At 47.7% G+C, this 20,340-nt stretch overlaps 3 protein-coding genes across 6 annotated transcripts in view; all 3 read left to right on the forward strand.

Moving 5' to 3' along the window:
• The window catches only part of RPL35A (ribosomal protein L35a), a 114,733-nt gene extending 110,878 nt beyond the window's left edge, over positions 1-3,855 (forward strand). The window contains exons 1-5 of one of the 2 annotated variants that reach the window (XM_064165471.1): positions 9-73; positions 489-531; positions 1,616-1,768; positions 2,812-2,956; positions 3,797-3,855. In XM_064165471.1, the coding sequence (XP_064021541.1) occupies positions 521-531; positions 1,616-1,768; positions 2,812-2,956; positions 3,797-3,820 (333 nt within the window). In that variant the 5' untranslated portion in view covers positions 9-73; positions 489-520 and the 3' untranslated portion in view covers positions 3,821-3,855. Of the gene's footprint in view, positions 1-8; positions 74-487; positions 532-1,615; positions 1,769-2,811; positions 2,957-3,796 lie in introns of those variants that run through there. The other variant, XM_064165472.1, reaches the window with a different exon arrangement.
• A 90-nt stretch (positions 3,856-3,945) lies between these two features.
• Positions 3,946-10,336, forward strand: LOC135187081 (uncharacterized). Of its 3 annotated transcripts, none has more exons than XR_010307182.1 (5): positions 3,946-6,093; positions 6,578-6,711; positions 7,681-8,417; positions 8,773-8,845; positions 10,006-10,336. XR_010307182.1 is itself a non-coding variant. In XM_064165470.1 (3 exons), exons 1-2 carry the CDS (start codon positions 5,481-5,483, stop codon positions 6,682-6,684), a joined length of 720 nt encoding a protein of 239 aa, XP_064021540.1. In that variant the 5' UTR covers positions 3,946-5,480; the 3' UTR covers positions 6,685-6,711; positions 7,681-8,648. The 3 variants fall into 3 exon arrangements, 1 of the variants encoding a protein (XP_064021540.1); XR_010307183.1 differs by having other exon boundaries at positions 10,042-10,336; XM_064165470.1 differs by lacking the exons at positions 8,773-8,845; positions 10,006-10,336 and having other exon boundaries at positions 7,681-8,648.
• Positions 10,337-12,303: 1,967 nt separating this feature from the next.
• Positions 12,304-19,958, forward strand: C26H2orf72 (chromosome 26 C2orf72 homolog). Its single transcript, XM_064164700.1, has 3 exons — positions 12,304-12,937; positions 15,790-15,906; positions 17,350-19,958. The coding sequence occupies exons 1-3, from the start codon at positions 12,304-12,306 to the stop codon at positions 17,439-17,441; spliced, it is 843 nt and encodes a 280-aa protein (XP_064020770.1). The 3' UTR covers positions 17,442-19,958.
• Positions 19,959-20,340: the final 382 nt, after the last annotated feature.

Here is a 20,340-nt window from a genome sequence, read left to right on the forward strand (position 1 = left end):
TTCCCGGACGCTATCCCGGCAGGCAGCGCGGCTGCTCTGCCTTTCTCCGCCATCTTGGGTCGCAGCCGTGGGGGTGAGCTGGGCGGCGGCAGCGCGGGGTGAAGGGTGGGGGGGACTTGTCCCCGCCATGGGGATGTCAGCGGGTGCGGGACGCCTGGGACGTTGCAGAAGGCGCCGGGTGGAGTGGGTAGGGGGCGGGATGGCGCCGATGTGCGGCAGATGATCTAGGCCGCGGGTTGCGGCCGTAGCTGAAGGGAGACAGGCGCCTGGAGCTTCCCGTTCAGTGGGGAAGCGGAGAGAGTCCCTCTTGCCTCCTCCATGAGACAGGGCCCGGTCTGGAGAGCTCGCTGGCCCTTGTGGCCGTCCTCTGGGTGGCCTCCGGCCGGCGGAGTGCTGTAGCCTCAAGAGCGGGGTTGGGGCAGTTCCCACTCGCTCGGCTGGACGGAGCTGTGGGCCTGGGAGGCTTATGGCTTCTGTATCCTTTCTAGGCCTGCTGGGACCAGGGCTTTAAGAGGACACCATGACCGGGAGGTGAGTGGCCTGCCCCGAAATGGCTCTCGGCTCGCTGTAAACTGCTTTTGACAAGTCCTACTGCAAATGAAGCATGTTTTGAGTGGTCTGTTAGAGTTATGGGCCGTAATGTGTCTTTTGTGGCTGGTGTCGTTTTCCAGGACACATCCCCTGCCCGCTGTTCTGCTAGGCCCTCTGGTAAATGCCCAGTTGTGTCTCCGTTTTCTGAAGGTTTTGCCTTGAGATGCTTGTAGCTGTTCATACGGTGTGCCATGCTTTCCTTACCCTGTCATTAGATGCGGGTTATTGACGGTTTTATTAGCACAGTGTTCGTGAACCTTCAGTGTACAATACAGGCTTTGATATTCTGCTTGCTTGAGTAAGGGAAGTACCATTCCATCGTTCGTAATGGGTATAGGAACTGGGTCTTAATCATAGACTTTTTTTCTTAATATTTTCCTGTAGAATTTATTTTCTCTTGTGTGTGTAAGGTAGAATGGGGTAGCTTAGCTTAATGATGTGTTACAAGACAGTGGCAGGATGCAATTTGAGATGCTCTGTGGACACTCATGATGTGTGGAATGAATCTTTTAATTGCTTAACTTGTGTAGTACAGACAGGTCTTCACCGTGAAGACTTGTGGAGTTTGTGTAGTGTCACTTACCTGGTACATGGCTGTCCCAATGAACCAGTTAATTCCTTTGAGGTTAAAAATTGGCAATTCATAGCCTCACCACCAGCAGCTACTGCAACACAGGAAGCTCAGCTTATGTGGTATATCAATAAAAAATGATGTTGTTCATCAGAGTGTGTTCAGACACATGAAAACATAACACCTCCTAATGCTGAAGCACTTCAGTTTTAGCTTAAAGCCTATAGTACCAGAATCTAGCAAGCAGAAGGATGCAGAGTTCCCATAAATAGTCCCAGTGACTTTAACTTTCCTCCATTGACTGAATATAAGATTTGCAGGAGTTTGTAGAAGTGAAAGCAATGAGATTTATCCTCAGCTAAATTTCTGCTGGTGATGGAATAGCACATGGGTTTTTTTACATTTGATTCTGTGGAGTGAACTGTAATTTGTAAATGTTTTCAATGTCTATAGGCTGTGGTGCAAGGCCATTTTTGCTGGCTACAAACGTGGCCTCCGAAACCAGCGGGAGCACACTGCCCTTCTGAAAATTGAAGGTGTTTATGCCCGTCAGGAGACAGACTTCTACTTGGGCAAAAGGTGTGCCTATGTATACAAAGCTAAAAAGTAAGTCACTTTTTATTGATTCACTAAGTTAACCAATTCCTGTTTCAGCTTTTGCAAATGCCAGGATGTGGGCAGTCTGTTCATTGAGCTTCTGTTAGAGCAAAAGTTACTTTGGCTCAATTTAACAGTAGAATGTCCATGGAGAGCTGTCTGTCTAAGGTTCCTGGGTTGGTTTAATTTTTAAAGTTCTTGGTTATTTTTACTTCAGTTGACCTATGTGTCCTTAATTCATGTCATTACATTATGTGAAATACTACTTGTTGGTATAAATTATGCATTAGAGAACTACTGGGTTGAGAACTACTGGGTTTTTTTTCCTTTAGATAAACAAAAACTGAAGATGAGTTAATGGAGTGAACTGGAGTGAAGCAAATTAGTTTTCAGTACTGTGAGCTACCAAGTTACTCAAACAACAGAACTATGTTGTGAGGCCTTGGGAGATTTTATGTCCTGGCTTTTGTGTGACCATATCAGAGCACTGTCACCTCACTGTGCTGGCACTGTTGAAGGTCTTAAGAGCAGTTACTCACTCAGCTCCACTTTCTTTGAGTGTAGTTGTTATAAGCTCAGATATGGGAGTTCAAAATTGTCTTGACATTGATCAGTCTCTTACAGCTTAGGGATTTTCTTCTAACACTTTTTTTGCAGACTGTCTCAGTGGGTTAAATTTCTTCTGCCTTTGGTGTGTCTGGAGAAATATTACAATAAGATGTTGTGGTTTATTTGGAGTTGAAATTATTGAGTTTTCGTTTTGATAATAGCATCAGTGTGTTTCAAATTTTTAGGCTAATAGTTCTCCAATGGAGCTTCAGATAAATTACAAGCTGCAATACTGACTGTTTGTGTGGGGTAAGGAGGGTACAGTGAAAATTCCAGGCATAGCAAATTTCACATAAAAACGAAGGGTGGTTCCATTAAAGATGACTGTGGGATAAAGTTACCAAATAATAAGTGCCTTAAGGAGGCCACATTGTCTACTCCCTCCTCAGTCCAGTGTGGAGGCTTGGCTGGTGTGCTCAGCAGCTGTGTTCCTCTTTCCTCAGCAACACTGTAACTCCCGGTGGCAAGCCCAACAGGACACGAGTGATATGGGGGAAGGTCACCCGCGCCCATGGGAACAGTGGCATGGTTCGTGCTAAGTTCCGCTCCAACCTTCCTGCCAAGGCCATTGGACACAGAATCCGGGTGGTAAGAGGATTTATTTTATCTACAAGATACTTGTTGGCAGGCTTTTGTTGGTGCCTTTTAATCCTGTGTAGTCTGAAGGACAGACTGAACTATGGTATTGTTCTGTTGTTGTTGTGCATATGATGTGCCTTTTTGATAAGGGATCCTTCTGCAGCTAGGAGAGGTTTGTTAGTTGGCTTCTTGTGCTGAGGAGGGGTCTGTTTGGCTGTCAGGGATTTGTGTGCTTGGAAAGGCTCTTCAAGTTCCAGGGCTCTTCCTCAGCTCCTTTACAAGCTATCTTTATTCAATTTTTCTGGGCCTTCTGCATAGGTTTACATCCTTTTACTTCAGTTCCTACCTAGCGATAGGTTTGTTTTCTTTCTCTTGCCTCCCAAATGTTATAACTGAGGAGTGATGCTGTCCTGACCTGTCCACTAGTACCTGCTTGCCAGTCAGTGTTTAGGTCACAAGGCTTCAGTGAGACTGGCTTTTTAGGTTACTCAGAGTTCTGGTGCAGCATCTCCCTAATGGTGATGTCAAAAGACATTTTGGAAGGTTTCTCCTCTGGCGTAGAAAAAGCACAGTAGGAGCAGCACAGTTAAATCCTGAAGCTAGACCTGCAAAGACTTGCTGTCAGTAGACAGGTAGGGTGGCTGCCAAGGGAGTCTGTGCACCAGCAAAGGGCTGTGTCAAGTCACTGAACTAGTTAGGCTTTTCCATTCTGGCACCTCTTTGTGTAAATGGGGAAATTGTTTTTATAGTAATTTGAGAGGTGGATGATTCAGATGGTAACTGCAAGACTTTTATTTAGTAGAGTACTCTGACAAGATTTCTAACATGATTCCATCTGTTCTTTTGCAGATGCTGTATCCATCTAGGATCTAAATTTTTACTGGAAATAAAATGGAGAATCTGTTTAATTTTTGTACATTTTTTTTTTATTTCATCCACTTATTTTGGGAGACTGTTTCAATAGCATATAAGAGTTCACAGCAGTGGGGTAGAGTAGTGGCTGTAAGCTAGGTAATGAAATGGAGATTGGACACTGTGCTTGGCAAGGCATTTTACAGCAAACCTCATTCTGAAATCCCTGCGGCCACTACAGCAACCTGCCTGTGCCTCCTGTCATGGAATCTGAATGGTTTGCAGGGCTAACTAATAAATACTTACAACCCCCTACACTCTGCACACAGGCTTTATACCCAACACCAGAAGTAATTTCTTGCCTACCTAGTAGAGGGAAGTTCTTGTTCCTATTTCTCTTGTGCTTGGTGATGACTGCTGATGAGACAAAGCTAAATTCTAGCAGATGTAAGTCCTAGCTCTGAAAATTTTAGTTCTATTAGAATCATCAAAAAAGACCATGTGTAGCTGAGCAGCATGGATGCCTGCAATACATATTCTGAAATCTGTTCAAACGTTTGCATCACACAGGTCCGTAGTGCTTCAGTCTTCATACTTGCTGGTTTCACCAGTTTTACCAAAACCATGTGTAATGTGGGGTGGATAAGGAGCTTGCTACGGTTTGTTGAACAGCAAGGTACTGAAAAATCAATATAAAGATTGTTAAAGTGCAAGCCTTAAGGTGTCTTAGTACATGTCTGAAGAACCTTGAGTAGTTTGAAGGGAGGTTTCAAGCAGCTGCAGATTGGCATGGTTACTGCTGATGTCACAGTCCCAACATGACCTTTCAATACCCTAGGCTGATTCTGTGCAATTGTTTTGTCATCTGGAAAGCATCCCTAGTTGTCGGCTTGGTCCAGCTTCAGTGTGAGTCCTTCTCTCCCTGTGAGAGCTGCCCTCTCCCTGCCTGGCCCTGCTGCCTTCCGAGCTGTGGGCTTGTATCCTCTGTTGCTATTGGCTGGTGTTCTGTAATACTTCTGAAGGGGGTGAAGCAATCAAGTGTTTGGACTGTTACTGGTAAGTTGAGGCTTTCTTTTCAGTGGCAATCCAAAGAAACAGTTTTGACCTGGATACTCGGGTCTGGTATACAAATTATTTCACTGAAAAGGACTAAACCCACTGCCACTGTTCTCTATCAGCAGGAGAGTGCTTGCAGTGGAAAGCTGCGATTTTTAATGTGGCTGGGGAGAAATGGCAGCTTGTGAGGTGTTGGGTCAGGTCAAGCAGAGATTTAGTCTTCTACAGATGCCAACAGGTTTTATATGTAAGACTCAGAGGGTATGGAGTACCATTTCCAGGTTGAGGTATTACCAGAGGAAGGAGGAAAGGTATTTGGGAGATTGGGCTGTAGCAGGTTGGTAGGACTTTTTTTCCTGCATCCTCCTGATGAAAGAGTAGTAAGTGGTCTTGAGTTTTGTTGTAAGTTGTCCAAAAATACAGAATGATCTGTTTTCTCTCCTCTTCACTGTTCATTTTTTAATCCTTGTGTCAAACCCCTTCCATTTGCTTTCACTTCCCTTTGGTTCCACCAGTCTGCAGCTCAGAGCTGCAGACGTAGCCTGTTTCAAGGCCTGTGTGGTGCAAGTGCCTTTACTATAGCAAACCCCTTCCACTCCTTCTCCCAGCAGTGCAGTCAGCAGCCATGTGGGAAGGTGCTATGGCATCAAAGGAGCCTGCTGCCTGCTCCTTGGTGGACCGAACCACCTGGGAGCTGTTCAACCTGGTGGACTTAATGGGGAAGCGGAATGGACAGGTGATGGTGATGGAGGTGCGTGATAACACTGTGAGAACTCCCTCCGTGCTGATGGATTTTGCCCAGGACCTGTGTGGCACAGTTGACATTAGGGCTAAACTACAGCAGCCACAGAAGGTGGAGGAGAAGCAAGAGCTGGAAGCTGAGGAGGAGGAGGAAGAAGAGGAGGACGATGCTCAAGCACATCTGATTTTTATGCTGTGGTCACCTGCTCTGCTGAAAGAGCTCACGCAATGGGATTACCTGGACGACGCCCTCTGGAATTTGAGGAACCTCCTCCCCTGCTTGCCGGATGTGCTGGTGCTTGTGATGGTCCGTCCAGGCCCCCAGGAGCAGCTGGACCAGGCAATGAGAGCTCTTAGGAGAATGCAGTGCCTGCTGGATGGGGCATGGGACCTGGTGGTGGAGACAGCAGTCTACAGCCCAGGCCAGCCTGATGATATCCTGGAGACAAAGAGAGCTGCATGTAGAGCACTGAGAGAAGTCTTAAACTGCCATGAAGGTATTCTGGGACATAGGTTGACAGAGGGCCAAGGGGAAAAAGAGGCTTTCTCCGAACAAAAGCCTGCTCAGGGTGAATCATGAGAGGATCTGAGCAACAGTGTAGATCAAAGTGATGCTTGGTTCCTGGGTTCAGTTGCAGGAGGGAAGATAAAATGGACTTTGCAAGCAATGTGAGCTGCAAAGAAGAGCTTAAGTGGTGGGATGGAGATGAGCAATGTGAATCTGAGACAATTGTGTAGCCTCTTCTAAGTTGAAAATTGGTGGCACTTGCTCCAAAACACACTTGGCTATGGAGACGCTGTTCAGTGTATGAACTGCAGCCCTGACTCCCCTGCTAGGGCATTCTGAGATTAAGTTATAGCAGCTCCACAGTCTCACTGAGCCTGCATCCTTCACTGGGATGTGACAAATGTTTTGGGTAAACCAGAGGTCAAAGCTGTGACCAGGATGATGCCTGCTGTTCTGTCGTGTGTCTTCTCTAGAAGTTGACTCTCAGCGACCGTTCGTTGTTACGCTCACGGACTTCAGTTTCTGCTGTATTCTGCCTGAGCATCTGCAACACACAGCGTCAAAGACAGATGCAGAATGAATCCCTTTGGACAGCAGAATTTGGCAGGTCAGTTCTACCACTCTTCACCTTAGTGTCCCTTTGTAGGAACGTTTCCCACTATGATGCACTTTTTGCCAGCCCAGTCCTTCTGCATAGACGTGGTTCGGTATATAGCTGCTGCCAGAAGGGGACACTGTGTCCTTAGCATCGTATCCTTGTTCCAAAGCTCAGATGGCTTCATTATCTGAACAATCTACCCTAGGAAACATCTGTCAAAGATCAATGACTTTCTGCTTTGCTGGGATACCAGAACGCCTTTGAGAAACCTGCTGGGCTGTCCCCAGGAAACCAGCTGTTAAAAGAACATTACACCCAGAGTGGGCCAGTGGCCTCTGGATTTTAACCTCTACCAAAACTGAAATAGTTAAAGAACTTCTCAGTTAAGACCTAAGAACATGTTCTCCTAGGAGAGCATGGATGCAGAGGTCTTTGGTATATAGTTCCCATCAGCACAATTCTCAGTGGTTGTTTATAGTCACAGGATGATGGGAGAGAAAAGTTTGCCTTCTCTTGAACGAGATGCTGCAGACAAGACAAAGATCTCTCTCCTGTTGCACTGCTATTTGCTGTTAGTGTAGTGGCCTCTCCCAAGATACTGTCCTCACACCAGAGTAGTTGAAGTGTCTGGGATAATTATACTTTCTAAACCCATCACACTGATCCACAGGATTCTCCGCACCTACAGTGATGGAAGGACCTGTGGATAGTTTATGTGCATGGTGTGCTCTGCAATTTGCTGTTTCATGGTCAGCCACTGCAGGTGTGCCCGGTGGTTCACTGTGTTTGGGCATGTGACATGTTGCTGTCATTCATGTTGCTTTTTCATGCTTGCTGCTTGAGCAGCCCATGAATGTCCATCTCTTCAGTACAGTGCATGAGAGAAAGTTGCTGTATCATCCAAACTCCTTTGAGATCTGTAGATCAAGGTCTAAGTGCTGCCTTACAGAGGTGTTTACATGTGTTTCTTTTTTACAGATCTTGTGTCCACCAAAGACCTTAATCATCACCTAAAGAAGCATTAAAAGCCTGATACTCATTTAATTTCTCTGTGTGTCTGTGTGTAGCTGTAAGCTTTAAAGCTGTACATCAAAGACTGAGTCCCCTGGTGAAGCTGCAGGTACTTGCAGTATTGTATGGAAGGGATGGGATTTGAGGGTAGTAGAGAGCCTCTGAACCAACAGTTCTCAGGCCAAGGATCCTCCAGGTTAATTTTTGCAGATGCCATTTTGATTGGTGAATCTCTGTGGCCAAAAGAGCCTTTGAGCTCGGGCAAATAATGTAAATGGAGCTAAGCTGCAAGCAGTTGTGCTGCTTCTACCTTGTTCCTTGTGCCTTGCTGCTGCTCTTGGACACCGTGTTCTACTCTGCCTTATGCTTCACACCAGCTTAGTATTTATGTTTTGGGCTTGAACTACCTGAAAAGTTAAGTGCCTCAAGTTTACCAGGAGAAGGCATTAAGTGCCTCACGATGTGGTGAGAAGGGCTACTGACATTGTGTTCTCTTCACATCTGCAAGAGATGCTGCCTGCACCTCTGCAAACCTCCATGCCAAGAGGAACCAGGATCAAGTCAGAGATTGTCTGCCTCTTTCCCAGCACCCTGCTAGAGCCTGGGAAGATCTAGAAGCCTCTTAACAGTTACCAAGTTGCCGAACAGTTCCAACACTGCTACAAAGGAGCCAGGGACTATCTTGAAATTCCTACTCCACCACTGTGAGTAGCACAGATATTACCTAGGGCTCCAGGCTGCCTTTTAATTGAAAGTGGGGAAAAGCCATTTTGTGGCTAAACTTTTCCAGTTTTCTGGTTCTCCCAAATGAATGAATTGCCCATAAGCATCCCTGGGAAGATTTTTCCCCACTGAGTTAGAACCCAAATTTAACTGCTTTGTATAGAGTTTGTGGGTGGGGGTTTTTTGAAATAAAATAACGACATATTTTATAATTCCTGCCTCATTAATTGCCCCAACTAAATCACTATAAGCCAGAGTAAAGTCCAACAACCATCTGGTGACATGTAGTGTACCAGAAGGGCACCTTGCCAGCTAGTTATCTGCGGCCTCTTTCAGGGCTCAACAGCGTCAAACTAGGCAAATCCTAACCTACCTGCTCTGCCCATTGGAGCAACTACGGCTTGAGAAGGTAATGGATCCGCCTACTGTCTTTATAAAGGGAGCAGTACTGAGAACCTGGGGGCTTGGATCATGCCAGGGAGAGATTTTGTGAGAAGGAGGCAGTAGGATGCAAGAGGGATGTGAGTGAGGCAGGAGGAGCTGCATTTGTGGGCAGTGGACCCCAACCACGTGTCTCCAGCTCACTGGAGCCTAGGGTAACTTTTAAGAGGCTCTGCAAAGGGCACACAAAAAGCTGGACAACTGGTGTAGAAGGCACATTTGGAGGAGGCTAGTGGCTGTGAATATCTAGTTCTTGTTCCTGTTGACCAACACGAGGGTCTACCTGAGGTTGTGGCAGGAGGGCTGGAAAAAGACCAGAAGAGGCAGCTCCATCCTCAAGTCCAATTTCTTGTCTATCTCCAGCCAGTCTGTCTTCCCAGCGACAGAGCAGAGTGGAGCAGGCTGAGGGGACAGGCAGAGATATCCCTTCAACCACATGATCAGGACTGCCTCAAAACTGTGGGCTCTTTGCAAATGGTCCTGCACTATGTCCCCATCCTTCACCTTGGGAATACCTTTCTCTGGCCATCTGCCATTGAGGAAGAGGTGGTGACTCAAGGAAACATAAGGAAGCTTAGGACAGCTGCAGAGACAGGCAGTGTGAGGCATGGATTTCAAAGGGAATGGGATTTTGGAGAAGAGAGGCTTCCTACATCAGGAAGCCATGGAGGAGCCAGGGACTTCCCAACTTTATTTGCTTATGGGGTGTAATCTTTGCCGAGCGGAGTTCAGAAGGGTGTGATGACTTGGATGGGTCCAGGCCAGGGCTGCGTCAGCACGTGCTGCCGGGCGGACAAAACTGGGCCTGCCTCAGCACTCCCTGAGGCTGGCCTCGTCTGGGGCGTGAGGAGCTGGAGTTGAGCAAAGAGACCATCCACTTTGGATTCAGTTGTGGCTGAATTTGTCACAGGAAGGATCCATGTCTGGTTTGAATCAGTTCAAGCTTCAGTGGGTAAAAAGTGAAGAGGGGTCTGGGTTCAGGGGCTAGAAGGGTTATGAGGTGTTGTGGGGAAGGTCAGTGGGAAGAGCCATGGAGGTGTGAACAGTAGACAGGGGCTAAAAGGGGATCAGTGGGACTGGGATGTTTAAAGCAATAGTTGAGGTTTGGGATATTTTCTTCACTCACAGTTACTTCCTCTGCTAATCTTTGGGCTACCCACGAAGACCTCCATGAATAAAGAGCTTAGCAAGTGCTGGTGTCCCACAGCAGTGCTCCTGGTGGCATCTGGCAGTTCTGGGTGAGTAAAACAGATATCTTCCAGCATCTCATGATGAAATTTCTCCAAAGCAGTAAGTGGAAGCAGATTTAGAGAACAAGTCTGTGAAAGAGCACTTGTGCAAAGGTTTGCTAAGGCTTAGCCTGTCAGCAGTGAATTCCTATTCCTCCCTTTTCCAAATGCCTCCATGAGCACCAAGGCTGCTGAGAAAAACAGTGTAAAGAGCTGGACTGGGTCACTGAGGTGCTCCCAACAGATTCCCTCTTGCCCATTTAGTGTTTCTGCATTCCTATGATCAAAACTGGCATGAGAGTCATTCTTCTCATCTCAGTGTTCACTTTTTCATGAGAGGTTAATCTTGGTAAATGCTTAGGCCCCTGGATTAATCCAATGGACTTTGGATTTTGTTTAGACTTAAAGGCACTACTAATAGACATGATACATTTATTTCTCTGAACAAGGCATCTTCTTTTCCTCCTTTGAAGTCTAAAATGAGGAAATGCTCTGAACAGCTATGGGCATAGGTAAGAGATGTGGTTATTCTCTTTGGAGACTTTCTACAAATGTGACTGTCAGTTGGATGTTTGAAGGAGTGGCAGCCCTTGTGAGTACATCTGCGTCTTCACTTCGATGCTTGCCAGTGCTCTGAGCTTTGTCAGTGACTGCTCACAACTGCCTCTGAACTGTTTGAGCTGTACCTCTTTACGTAACACAAAGGAAGGTAAAGCTGTATTTGCCGTTAGATCTTATCTCTGTTAATGAATAAGGAAATGTAAACAAGGTTGTTTGGGTATTGTCGGTGCCATTCACCTTTCCAACCAGCCTCTGCTGGCAATGGTACCCAAAATATACTCAAAAATAACTAGAGAATTGCAGTGGTCACAAGGACCAGCTCTCTCTGGTCCCAGGTATTGGTTTTCAGAAGCTGCTTTGGCAGTTTAAATACCGAGGCCACTGCAGAGAAATAGCCAGTGCTGCTGCTACCAAAATGAGTAGGAAGATCACTTCAATTTTTTTCTATATCTTCTCTGAGGAATCATCTTCATAAATTTGAGGAATCATGTGCACTTTGGGGTCTCTGTGGGAGTCACTGGTACACCACTGCTTGAAAAGAGTCCTCTGAGACCCATGCCATAATGGTCTTTGCACATCAGGCAGATTATAACTGGCACTTCATATGGAGGTTAAGCATGCTGTGGGGCTTGTTAGGGCAATTTGCAAGGACCATCCTGCTCCCTGAAGCTGGCTTCAGGAGATCTGGGTTTCCCCGGGGAAAAGCACCTGCTCTTGTCACCTGCTGCTGCTGGTCTAGCTTACAGTGCTGATTACGTTCTTGTCTGTTCTTCACAAGACTGTGAACAGGATTCTGAACAGCTAAAAAAGTAACCAAACAACTTGTAAGCACAAAATCTGGGCAATGCTGAGGCCAGACTTGGCTGTGTGTCTGACTTTGCAGCCCTGCCACGTTGACAGCTGCTCTCAAGGATACCACACTGGCATGGAAGCATAGGTTCTTGCAACAACAGACTGATCTTTGGAAGAGCAGCCTAATCCTTCTATTTTATCTCCCTGCTGCTTGCTTATCAGCACTTATCAACAAGTAAGTTACTTTTGCTAGGACTCAGGGCAGAAAAATCTCTCTGAAGCTCTTCCTTGGGCTGTCTGGCCCCTGCTATGCTGGTGCTGGGCAGTGTTTGCTAAGCCTGTCATAGCTGGGACAGATGTTTTATTGGCTTAAAATTGATGGCACACAGCCACCTTCCCCAGCTGCCACATCTCTGTTGTCCCTGAAGACCAGTCTGTGGCTCATCCTTTGTCTTGGCTGGCCACGAGGACGGGCAGGGAGCAGGCACCCTGGCTTGGCCACTTCGTGGCATGAGTGTGCCCTAACACATACATTGAGAATCACGGGTTCAGGGCAGGCCTATGGATTGTGGCTCTGCTTTTGACTGCAATGCTCTTGAAGCCTCTTCTGCCCATCCTGCAGAGATTGTTTGACTCTGAATGGTCTGAGCGAGCTCTCTCGGGTCCTCTCTAGTCCTCGCTCTGCTGCAGGCAGAAGCTGTTCACCGGAGTGGAGTGGGAGTTACGTGTCCCGGGACGGGTCTGACAGTGCTGCCCGGAATATCCGTGACACCCCACCCGCTGTACGGGAGTCGGCGCACAGGGTTGGGTTTTGGAGCTGCGGGGACCGGTGCTGGAGCCGGGGATGATGCAGGGTACGAAGGAGCGGTGCGCGGGGGCGGGTGGCTGGGCCAGTGGGCGGTGCGGTGCCGTGCCGGGGGCGGTGCGCGGTGCCGGGAAGGGTACGCGGCGGCGGCGGCGGATGGCGGCGGAGCTGCAGGAGCTGCGGGCGCTGGTGGAGCGGGTGGGCGGGCGGCGAGGCGTGCTGCTGGTGGCCGAAGTAGCGGATGGGGTCCCGGTGGCGGCCACGCTGGCCGTCTTCGCCTGCGACCTCCTGGGAGACGAGATGCCGCCGGAGCCGGGATGCCGGTCCCGGCGGCGGGTGGTTGGCGGTCGGCGGGCGCTGGGAGCGCGGCTGCTGCTGGTGCTGTGCCGCGGCGGGGCGGCGCGGAGCTACGAGACCCGGGCCCGTCTGCGGGAAATGGTGCGGGACGTGCGCAGCCGCCTGCCCGCAGCACCGCCGCCCGCTGTCGTCGGCGTCCTCCTGCCCGGCGGCGACGGGGAGGACGCGGCGGTGCTGGACGCCGCGCTGCGGCGGCACTTCCCGGCGTCCGGCACGGTGCAGGCGGCCCGGTACAGCCCCGGCAGCCCCTCGGCACTGCGCGACTGCCGCGCCGCTGCCTGCCGCGCCCTGCGGGCCGCCCTGCAGCACCCCGCAGGTACCGGGGCGAGGAGGACACCGGCAGGGGGTGGGGTCGGGTCTTTCACAACATTTGCTCCGTTTTCCTGTGGGATCTAACCCTATCTTGACGGGATCTGGTGTTTTGCATTGAGATCTGGCTGCCCCCAATGGGATCTCCTCTCCACTCTAAAGGAAGCTGAGATACGACCACTTCTTCCCTAGTGGTATCTCTTTGATGCTGCTGGGATCAGAGCCTGCCCAATGCGATCTGCTTCTTTCTGATGGGTTTCCCACCCCTTGGAGGTCGGGAGAACAAACTTCCCAGCAAGATGGGAAGCTCACAGTGGGGATGCAGTTACATGATGGTCGTGTACGCGTATGTAGGTGTGCTCCTGAGAACACAGGGTTAGGGTGAAGTCCTTGTTGCGAGGTGTAGGCAGGAGGAAGATGCTCGTGCTGGCTTTGTATAATAAATACAAAAGCAAGTGGGTGTTTGGATTTAAAGCCAGGAGTCTTTGGTGGCCAACTCAAGCAAGGTGAGGATGGCAGGAGGAAAGTTGGATGTCAAACAGGACTTGAAGAGCAGCACTTGCCGTAGGACAAAAGGCAAGCTCTGATTGTGTGGAGGGTGATGGGCACCTGGGCCAGTTTAGCTGTCACAGCAGCCATGCAAAACCTCTCGGGCTCACTTTATTCCTCAGCACTGCTTGTCTTTGGTTTTCTTTCCTCCTTTCTTCCTTATTTATTTTTTCCCCCACTTTTGCCTTGTTTCTCCCATAATTACCAGGGCCTCTGCTGTTCTGCTGTCTTACTGCCTTTGAGAGATCCTGGCACTTGCCTGCAGCACCATATTGCCAGAGTCCTCAGAGATCTTCAGGACATAGGGATGGCTTGCTACAGCCTAGGTGCTTCTTTCCATTAGGTCAGCCCAGAATTCTGGATCTGAACATCAGAGCTCTTTGACATGACTGTGATCTACTGTGAGAGAGCAGGACTGTTTTCTGCCAACTTTTTGTACTGAGACACATGTGCTTTTCTTTAAAGCTTCTCTCTTTTCCCATCCTTTTATCTTCCTCACGTTGTTCCTGTTGCAAGAATTTCTGGTGTGCACCTAGACAGCAGTGAGCCCTCCATTTCTGGTCACAGCAGCTGCAGAAAAACATCCCTTTGTATGTGACCATTTCCTTCCTCTATACATTGCTGGTGCTCAGCTCATCACGTGTGTTTTTGTGGATTGTTGTGGATTCGTCCTTCATGTGGAGGTGGAAGTGGCATAGTAGCCATCCGTGGTAAAAGAGAAGCAGTAACAGCCAGAGCAGCTGTTGCAGCCTGTTTGTGTGTGCTTTATAAGCATGGTGGGTAGGAGGACTCGGCATGCTGCTATAATTCACCCCTGATGCTCTTAGTCATGTAAATATCCCATGTCTAATGAGGATGCTCATCAGCTGCAGGGTTCAGCCTTAGGCAGGGGCAGCTTCCTTTCATGCTGCTGTGTGCCCTGTCTTCCAAAATCTTCATGTGGCCAGAGAGAATTCAACCTTAGCTGTGCCTCCAAAGAGCTGGGGACCTGGCAGTGCCAAGCACCAGCTATATTTTAGCTTGATCGTCATGTTGTGGTTTTCCCTACAAGCAAGGCACAAGGGGAATAATATCTTTGATGTAATATGAGGGAAGACAGTGGGAAAGATGGACATGGGACTACAGAGCACCCTGCAAAACAGGTTCTAGGAATGCTACTGTAAATAGGTTCTCAGTCAGGGCTGATCTGGTCTTGTTTTGCCTCCTGACTTTGCAAGAGGCTTTTGCTAAGCTGAAAATTTATGCTCATGCATCTGGATAAGATGCTGAGAATGTACAGAGTGTAAAGCTCTGTGCACCTGTGCTTGTGCTTGCTTTATTTCAGCCCACCTTCAGAGACTTGTCCTCTTCCAAGATAATCTCTGCCCAGTTCTGTTCTAGAGCTGCAGCCCCTCCATGCTGGGAATTCCCCATACTGTCATTTGTGCAGTGAAGCAAGGACAGGAATGGCAGTGGAGTTTCTGCATCTCTTGGGTCTAAGCAGGAACACTTTGGGCTATTCTCCTGCAGTGTCTCAGTGGGGTCCAGAGTTCCCATGCACTCTGAGCAAGGGATGTGTTTATGGCTGGAAGTTGTGGTTTGTTGGCTAGCAGGAAAGGCTCCCAGTGTGCACCCTTTAGTGTTGCAATGGTTTGATAAGCTGAAGGCCACTGAAGTGGTTTATCATTTGTTGTTTGATTAGGAGGTGAAAGGCTGGTGATGTTTCAGTGGAGATGCTGAACTACTGCTGGTGGAAGCCACATAAAATACGCCGGTGTAGTGCTTTACAAGCTGCTGCAGTGTTTTACTCTAATGGCATGAAAGCTTGTAGTAACTTGCTGTGACCATTGTCCTCCAGAATAAATACTACACATCAACGAAGGCCACGTGCTCTCTGCATTTTGCAAGCAGTTGCAGCTGTAGTTTTTGGTGTGCTGCAGGTCTGTGTGTCCAGCAGGGCCTTGTGGAAAGGAGGAATTGCCTAATAAAGCGAGGATCAGCAGATAGGTTGATGCAGGAGAAGCTGTGTGGTAACAAAAAGAGAGAAACTTCTGCAGGAATGCCCTAACTCTGTCAGGTTTTAGCAGCAAGGTGGCAAAGCAGAAACTGATACAGGGGACAAATTTCCAGGGTAGCAGGGAGGTTTTATCCCGAAATGAGGTTCTCCAGGAGCTGCTCTGTGCTTTGCAGGAGAGGACTCTCTAAAGTCGACCGAGTTTTGCTGTGAGGAGTTTGGCTTGCAGAGGAGAGATGTGAGTCAGTGTCAGGAGATGGGGGAACATCAAGACTGACCCAACACCAATCTGAACTCATCTTCTCTGGTTTATGTAGAAGAGGGGAAAGACAGGCAGAGGTGGAGGTTCCCATCCTTCCTGCGGTGCATTTCTTGGAGCTGGAGGAACCAGAGAAAAGCTCATGAAGCAAAAGCTGCAAACAATGTTCATGAAGGTATGCCCAGCTCCCTCTCTTGTACTCCTGCTCTGACTGTCAGAAGTTCCTCACTGACTCCCTGGTGGTTCTGGTGCCCAGACCCCTTGCGGGTGGCCTCTTGAAGCTATCTCCAGCTCTGCAGCTGATGTCTCTTGCCTTGCTGTGGTTTGGCTAGAACCTGAAGACAAAAAGTGCACATTTGGCTGCTGTATTACTGTCTCTCTGTTTTCTGACCTATTCCTCATCTAACTAAACCCACACTGGATCCAGTGCCCAACTACACCTCTGGGGGCACAGCTGAATCAGCTGCATTTTGCTGGAGTTTCTGGCAGCAGAAGTACTATCTGTCTAAATAGTGAATTGGAAAGATCACCCTGATCTTATATGACATTTTCTTCAAACTCAGCTGGAAGGGGTGTTCCCAACCCACTTGCATTTGGGGTTGGCAGGGAGGAGGAAGAGAGAGGTCAGCCTTGGGCTCTTTGATTCTAAAGTAAATTGTTCAAGTAACAAGCAGCCCAGTGTTCAGCCTTTGCTGTGCCACTAGCACTTCTGCTTGCTCTTCTCAGCAGTGATTTTCTTTTTGCAAAAGTGCACTTATGCAGGAGGCTGCAATGTGTATGGTGTGGAGAAAGAACAGAATGGAATGCAATAGAGTAGAAGAGAATGGAATAGAGTAGAATAGAATAGAATGGAATGCAGTGCAATAGAATAGAATAGGGTGGAATGGAATAGAGTAGAATAGAATGGAATGGAATGCAATAGAATAGAAGAGAATGGAATGGAACAGAATAGAGTAGAATGGAATGGAATGGAATGCAATAGAACAGAATAGGATGGAATGGAATAGAGTAGAATAGAATGGAATGGAATGCAATTGAATAGAACAGAATAGAATGGGACAGAATAGAGTAGAATAGAATGGAATGCAACAGAATAGAATGGATTGGAATGCAATAGAATAGAATAGAGTATTTTCAGTTGGAAAGGACCTACAATGATCATCTGATCACTTCAGGGCTAACTACAAGTTGGAGCATGTTAATCAAGGACATTGTCCAAATGCTTCTTAAACAGATAAAATGCTTGAAACTCATAAAAGTCAGAGAACACAATTGAAATGCTCAAGTTGTTCAGCTTTGAGACATATTTAAGGGTCAGGAAATTTAAGTGCCTGATCTTGCTGTCAAGGTCAGGCCTCATGGCCATAAAGCTTGATGTGAGGCTGCTGAGGCTGCAGTCACCAGGGAGCTGTCTCTGTCCTCTTTTGCTCATAGGTCCCCTCTGTTCGTTGAAACAATGTTTTGTTTATAAAGCAAAATGAAAATGAGTTACATAAACCCCTTCTGTGCTTAGATTGTGATTATGCATCAATTGCTTCATCCCATGCTTTTTTTTGCATGTTGCATGAAGAAGAGTTTCCAACTCAGATCTGCCTTGTCCTCTCTCTGCTCTTTGCAGATGACCTGCAGGACTCTGAGGAAGAAGTGGCTCTGACCAGCCTGTCTCCCAATGGAAACTGTGAAGAAGCTGTTGGACACACAGGCACCTAGAGCTGCTGGGTGCCTAGCACAGTCTGTGTCCTGGATCTGCCTGGTGGAGCTGGAGCAGTGAGAGTAGGAGCTGGTGCATATCCACTCACCCTCTCCTCCAAGGAGCCACCACTTCAGGGAGGAGCTGCTCGACTTAATTCACCAGGATCTTCTGTAGCTGCTGACAGCCTCTGAGGTCCATGCCAGGGAGGTATCCATAGGAATGCCTGGAGCTGTCAATGGAATCTGGGGCTTCTGAGAAGTCCATTGGGATGTATCCCATGTGCTGGGTGAGATAATGTTGGGACTTTGAGTGTGAAATGCACCCTTCTGTTTGAAGAATGAGCAAAGTCCCCTGCTGAGGTAACTGAGGCTGGCCTCCCTGGTGAACAGATTCTGCTGCCTTATTTTCCTGCTTTGTTGTTGCTTTGAAGTTCCCACCCTCTCTCTCATCAGGCAGAAAGAAAATAAGACTAATAGCACAGTGGTGTGGAAACTGCAATGGGACTAAATATGAGGTCTCAGATCTACCAGCTTGAATAGACTTGAATAGGCTGAAAAGGCTTGACTGTAGCCGTGTAATGTGAGGAACACAACAACAGCCCAATGTGAGGAACAAGAATAATGCAAAAGATCCTGAAGTAATAACAGCTGGAGCAGAGCGTGGTTGGGAGCAGGATCCATCCCTCTGGCTTGGTGCTTATGGACCAACTGATGGACTGCTTGGATTGGAGAGGTGGCAGATGGACACTGAGCTGTGGCTGGCACTAGATTGGTTCATGTGAGAGCCCCATTTTACCTGGGGCATCTCCACAGTCAGGTACTGGTAGGTCTTGGAGGTGGCCTACAGCACAAATTGTGACTGCTTCATAAATAAATACAAAAATACATTTAAAAAAGGATCTATTTAAGTTGTTCCAAAAAGCTGCCTATAGGCTGTGGGGCACCACATCTACAAATCCTTGGTTTACAAGGAATTTACTGTCATGCCAAGAATATATTTTTTTATTCTTTCTTTAATGCAACATAAACCAGGTCTGGTTTTATTTCTAGCATGAGCTGCTGGGTTTTGCTTGAGGCTGGCTGTCATTTCGGAGCTGCACCCAGCTCAGGCTAGAAACTTCAACTTGTTATGCCTTGCCTACCTCTTCTCTGGGTTAGCTGGTGAATTTTGTCATTATGTTCTCTGTGCACTTCTGTCCTGTCTCTGGTTCCTTTGTATCTGCAGTCCAGCCACCTCTGCCCAACACTTTGCCCCTGCAATGTGTCTTTGGTGTCTTTCTAGCTCTCACTTGGAGCAGGTGGTACATTTTGCACCCAGCTCTGCTCATGACTGTCATCAATACTTTTCAACAAACCATTTTTCTGTGCCTCAGTTTCCCCACCATTAGGATGAGGACAGCAACACCTACCTACCTCACTGGAGTTACGATGGTAATGCTGGAGCAAAGCTTCGCTGCTCTTGTGTTTAGAATCAGTCCTTTCATTGATGGTGCTGCTTTGCCCTCTTGGCCAAGAGAAAGGCTAAGGGTGCCTGGGGCATGCTGTTGACGCTGAGTGGGAGAGACATGGAGTGTTTCCAGATGTGCTCAGCAAGAGTCTGTGTTAGCACACTTTTCCTTTTAATCTGTTAGGATAGTTAGGCTTGGTCAGCTCCACCTGAAATACAGCCATAAGGTGTTGTAGCTGCCCTGTAAGGTGGCGAGAGGGAGGGGTAGGTGGATGCCAAGTCTCTTGAGCATCTCTTGACAGCAGAAGTGGAGTGTGGGCCAGAGACAGCAAACCTAGAAGGCTGCTGATATTGGTGGAGCACACTGCTCTGCAGAAAAGGCACCAAACCAACTCTCCTTTCAGTGTGCCATTCTGTAGGTTTTGTTTGCTCATGGCCATGTGGCAAATACAAATGTAACTTACATTTGAGGTGAGTGACTGTATTCATGACTCTAGACCTCAGTACTGAGTAGTAAGCAACATGAAGGCATCTTTCTGCTGTCTCTGCCATGAGAGCACAGGTCTGCAGTGCAGTGGATTCCCTCTACTCATCATCACAGCAGAACTCAAGTTGCTGGGCTGCCACATGCTTTCCTGTGAAAGCCTTTAGTTAGGTGAGTCCAGTAGGACTTGACAATATGATTGGGTGAATTTTTATTTCCTCGCAGTATTTGGCCTTTGCTGCCTAGAATTTACCAGTAAAGAGGTGGCCCAAGAGAACAGGTTTGCAGCTAAGCCTACCTTATTGCTGCAAATCCAATGACTTTAATTATTGGCATTTTTAAAGCAAACCACACAAGTTTGCCCTTGCAGTAAGACTTTAATGGGTGAACTGCTTGGCATTTAGGAGGTGTGAATGGGAACATACTTGACCAAAAGTATTGTTTTCCTTTGAGGAATAAAAGACACTGGAATCGGGTTTGTTTGTTTGTTTTCCGCCTACTAGCTGGGCATGTGGAGGTACAACAAATAGTTTTACATCTTCAGTTAAGGGCACTCTTATGTGTTTGCTGTAAAGAATAAAGACATTTATTTTCTGAATTAGAACATGCTTCAGTTTATTTTTTTGTTTGCCACGATGTTATCTTTGATGTAGCTTTATGCAATGCCTTAAGTGGTATTTCTCTTCATTTAAATAAGAGGTATTGGGAGAGAATGGAAGTGACCCCAGTATACGGTATCCAGAACCGGTCTGTGTGCAGCTCAGGTAGGCTTCTTACCAATAGGCACTGGGGAAGGCTGGAGACCTTGTGAGTTGTCTGAGAAGAGCTGACCCTCTTGGTTTCGTGAGTAATGTTCATTAATAACGTTCACTAACTGAGACCATTGAGTTTTCTTGAGGAAATCAAACCCTTCGAGTCTTTTTTCCTACTTACTGGAAATAGGTATCACTGCCACTGAAGTCTGGGTGCTTTGAGCTCTTGCTGTG

Source organism: Pogoniulus pusillus, chromosome 26 (genome assembly GCF_015220805.1).
Source record: "Pogoniulus pusillus isolate bPogPus1 chromosome 26, bPogPus1.pri, whole genome shotgun sequence".
Classification (NCBI taxonomy): domain Eukaryota; kingdom Metazoa; phylum Chordata; class Aves; order Piciformes; family Lybiidae; genus Pogoniulus; species Pogoniulus pusillus.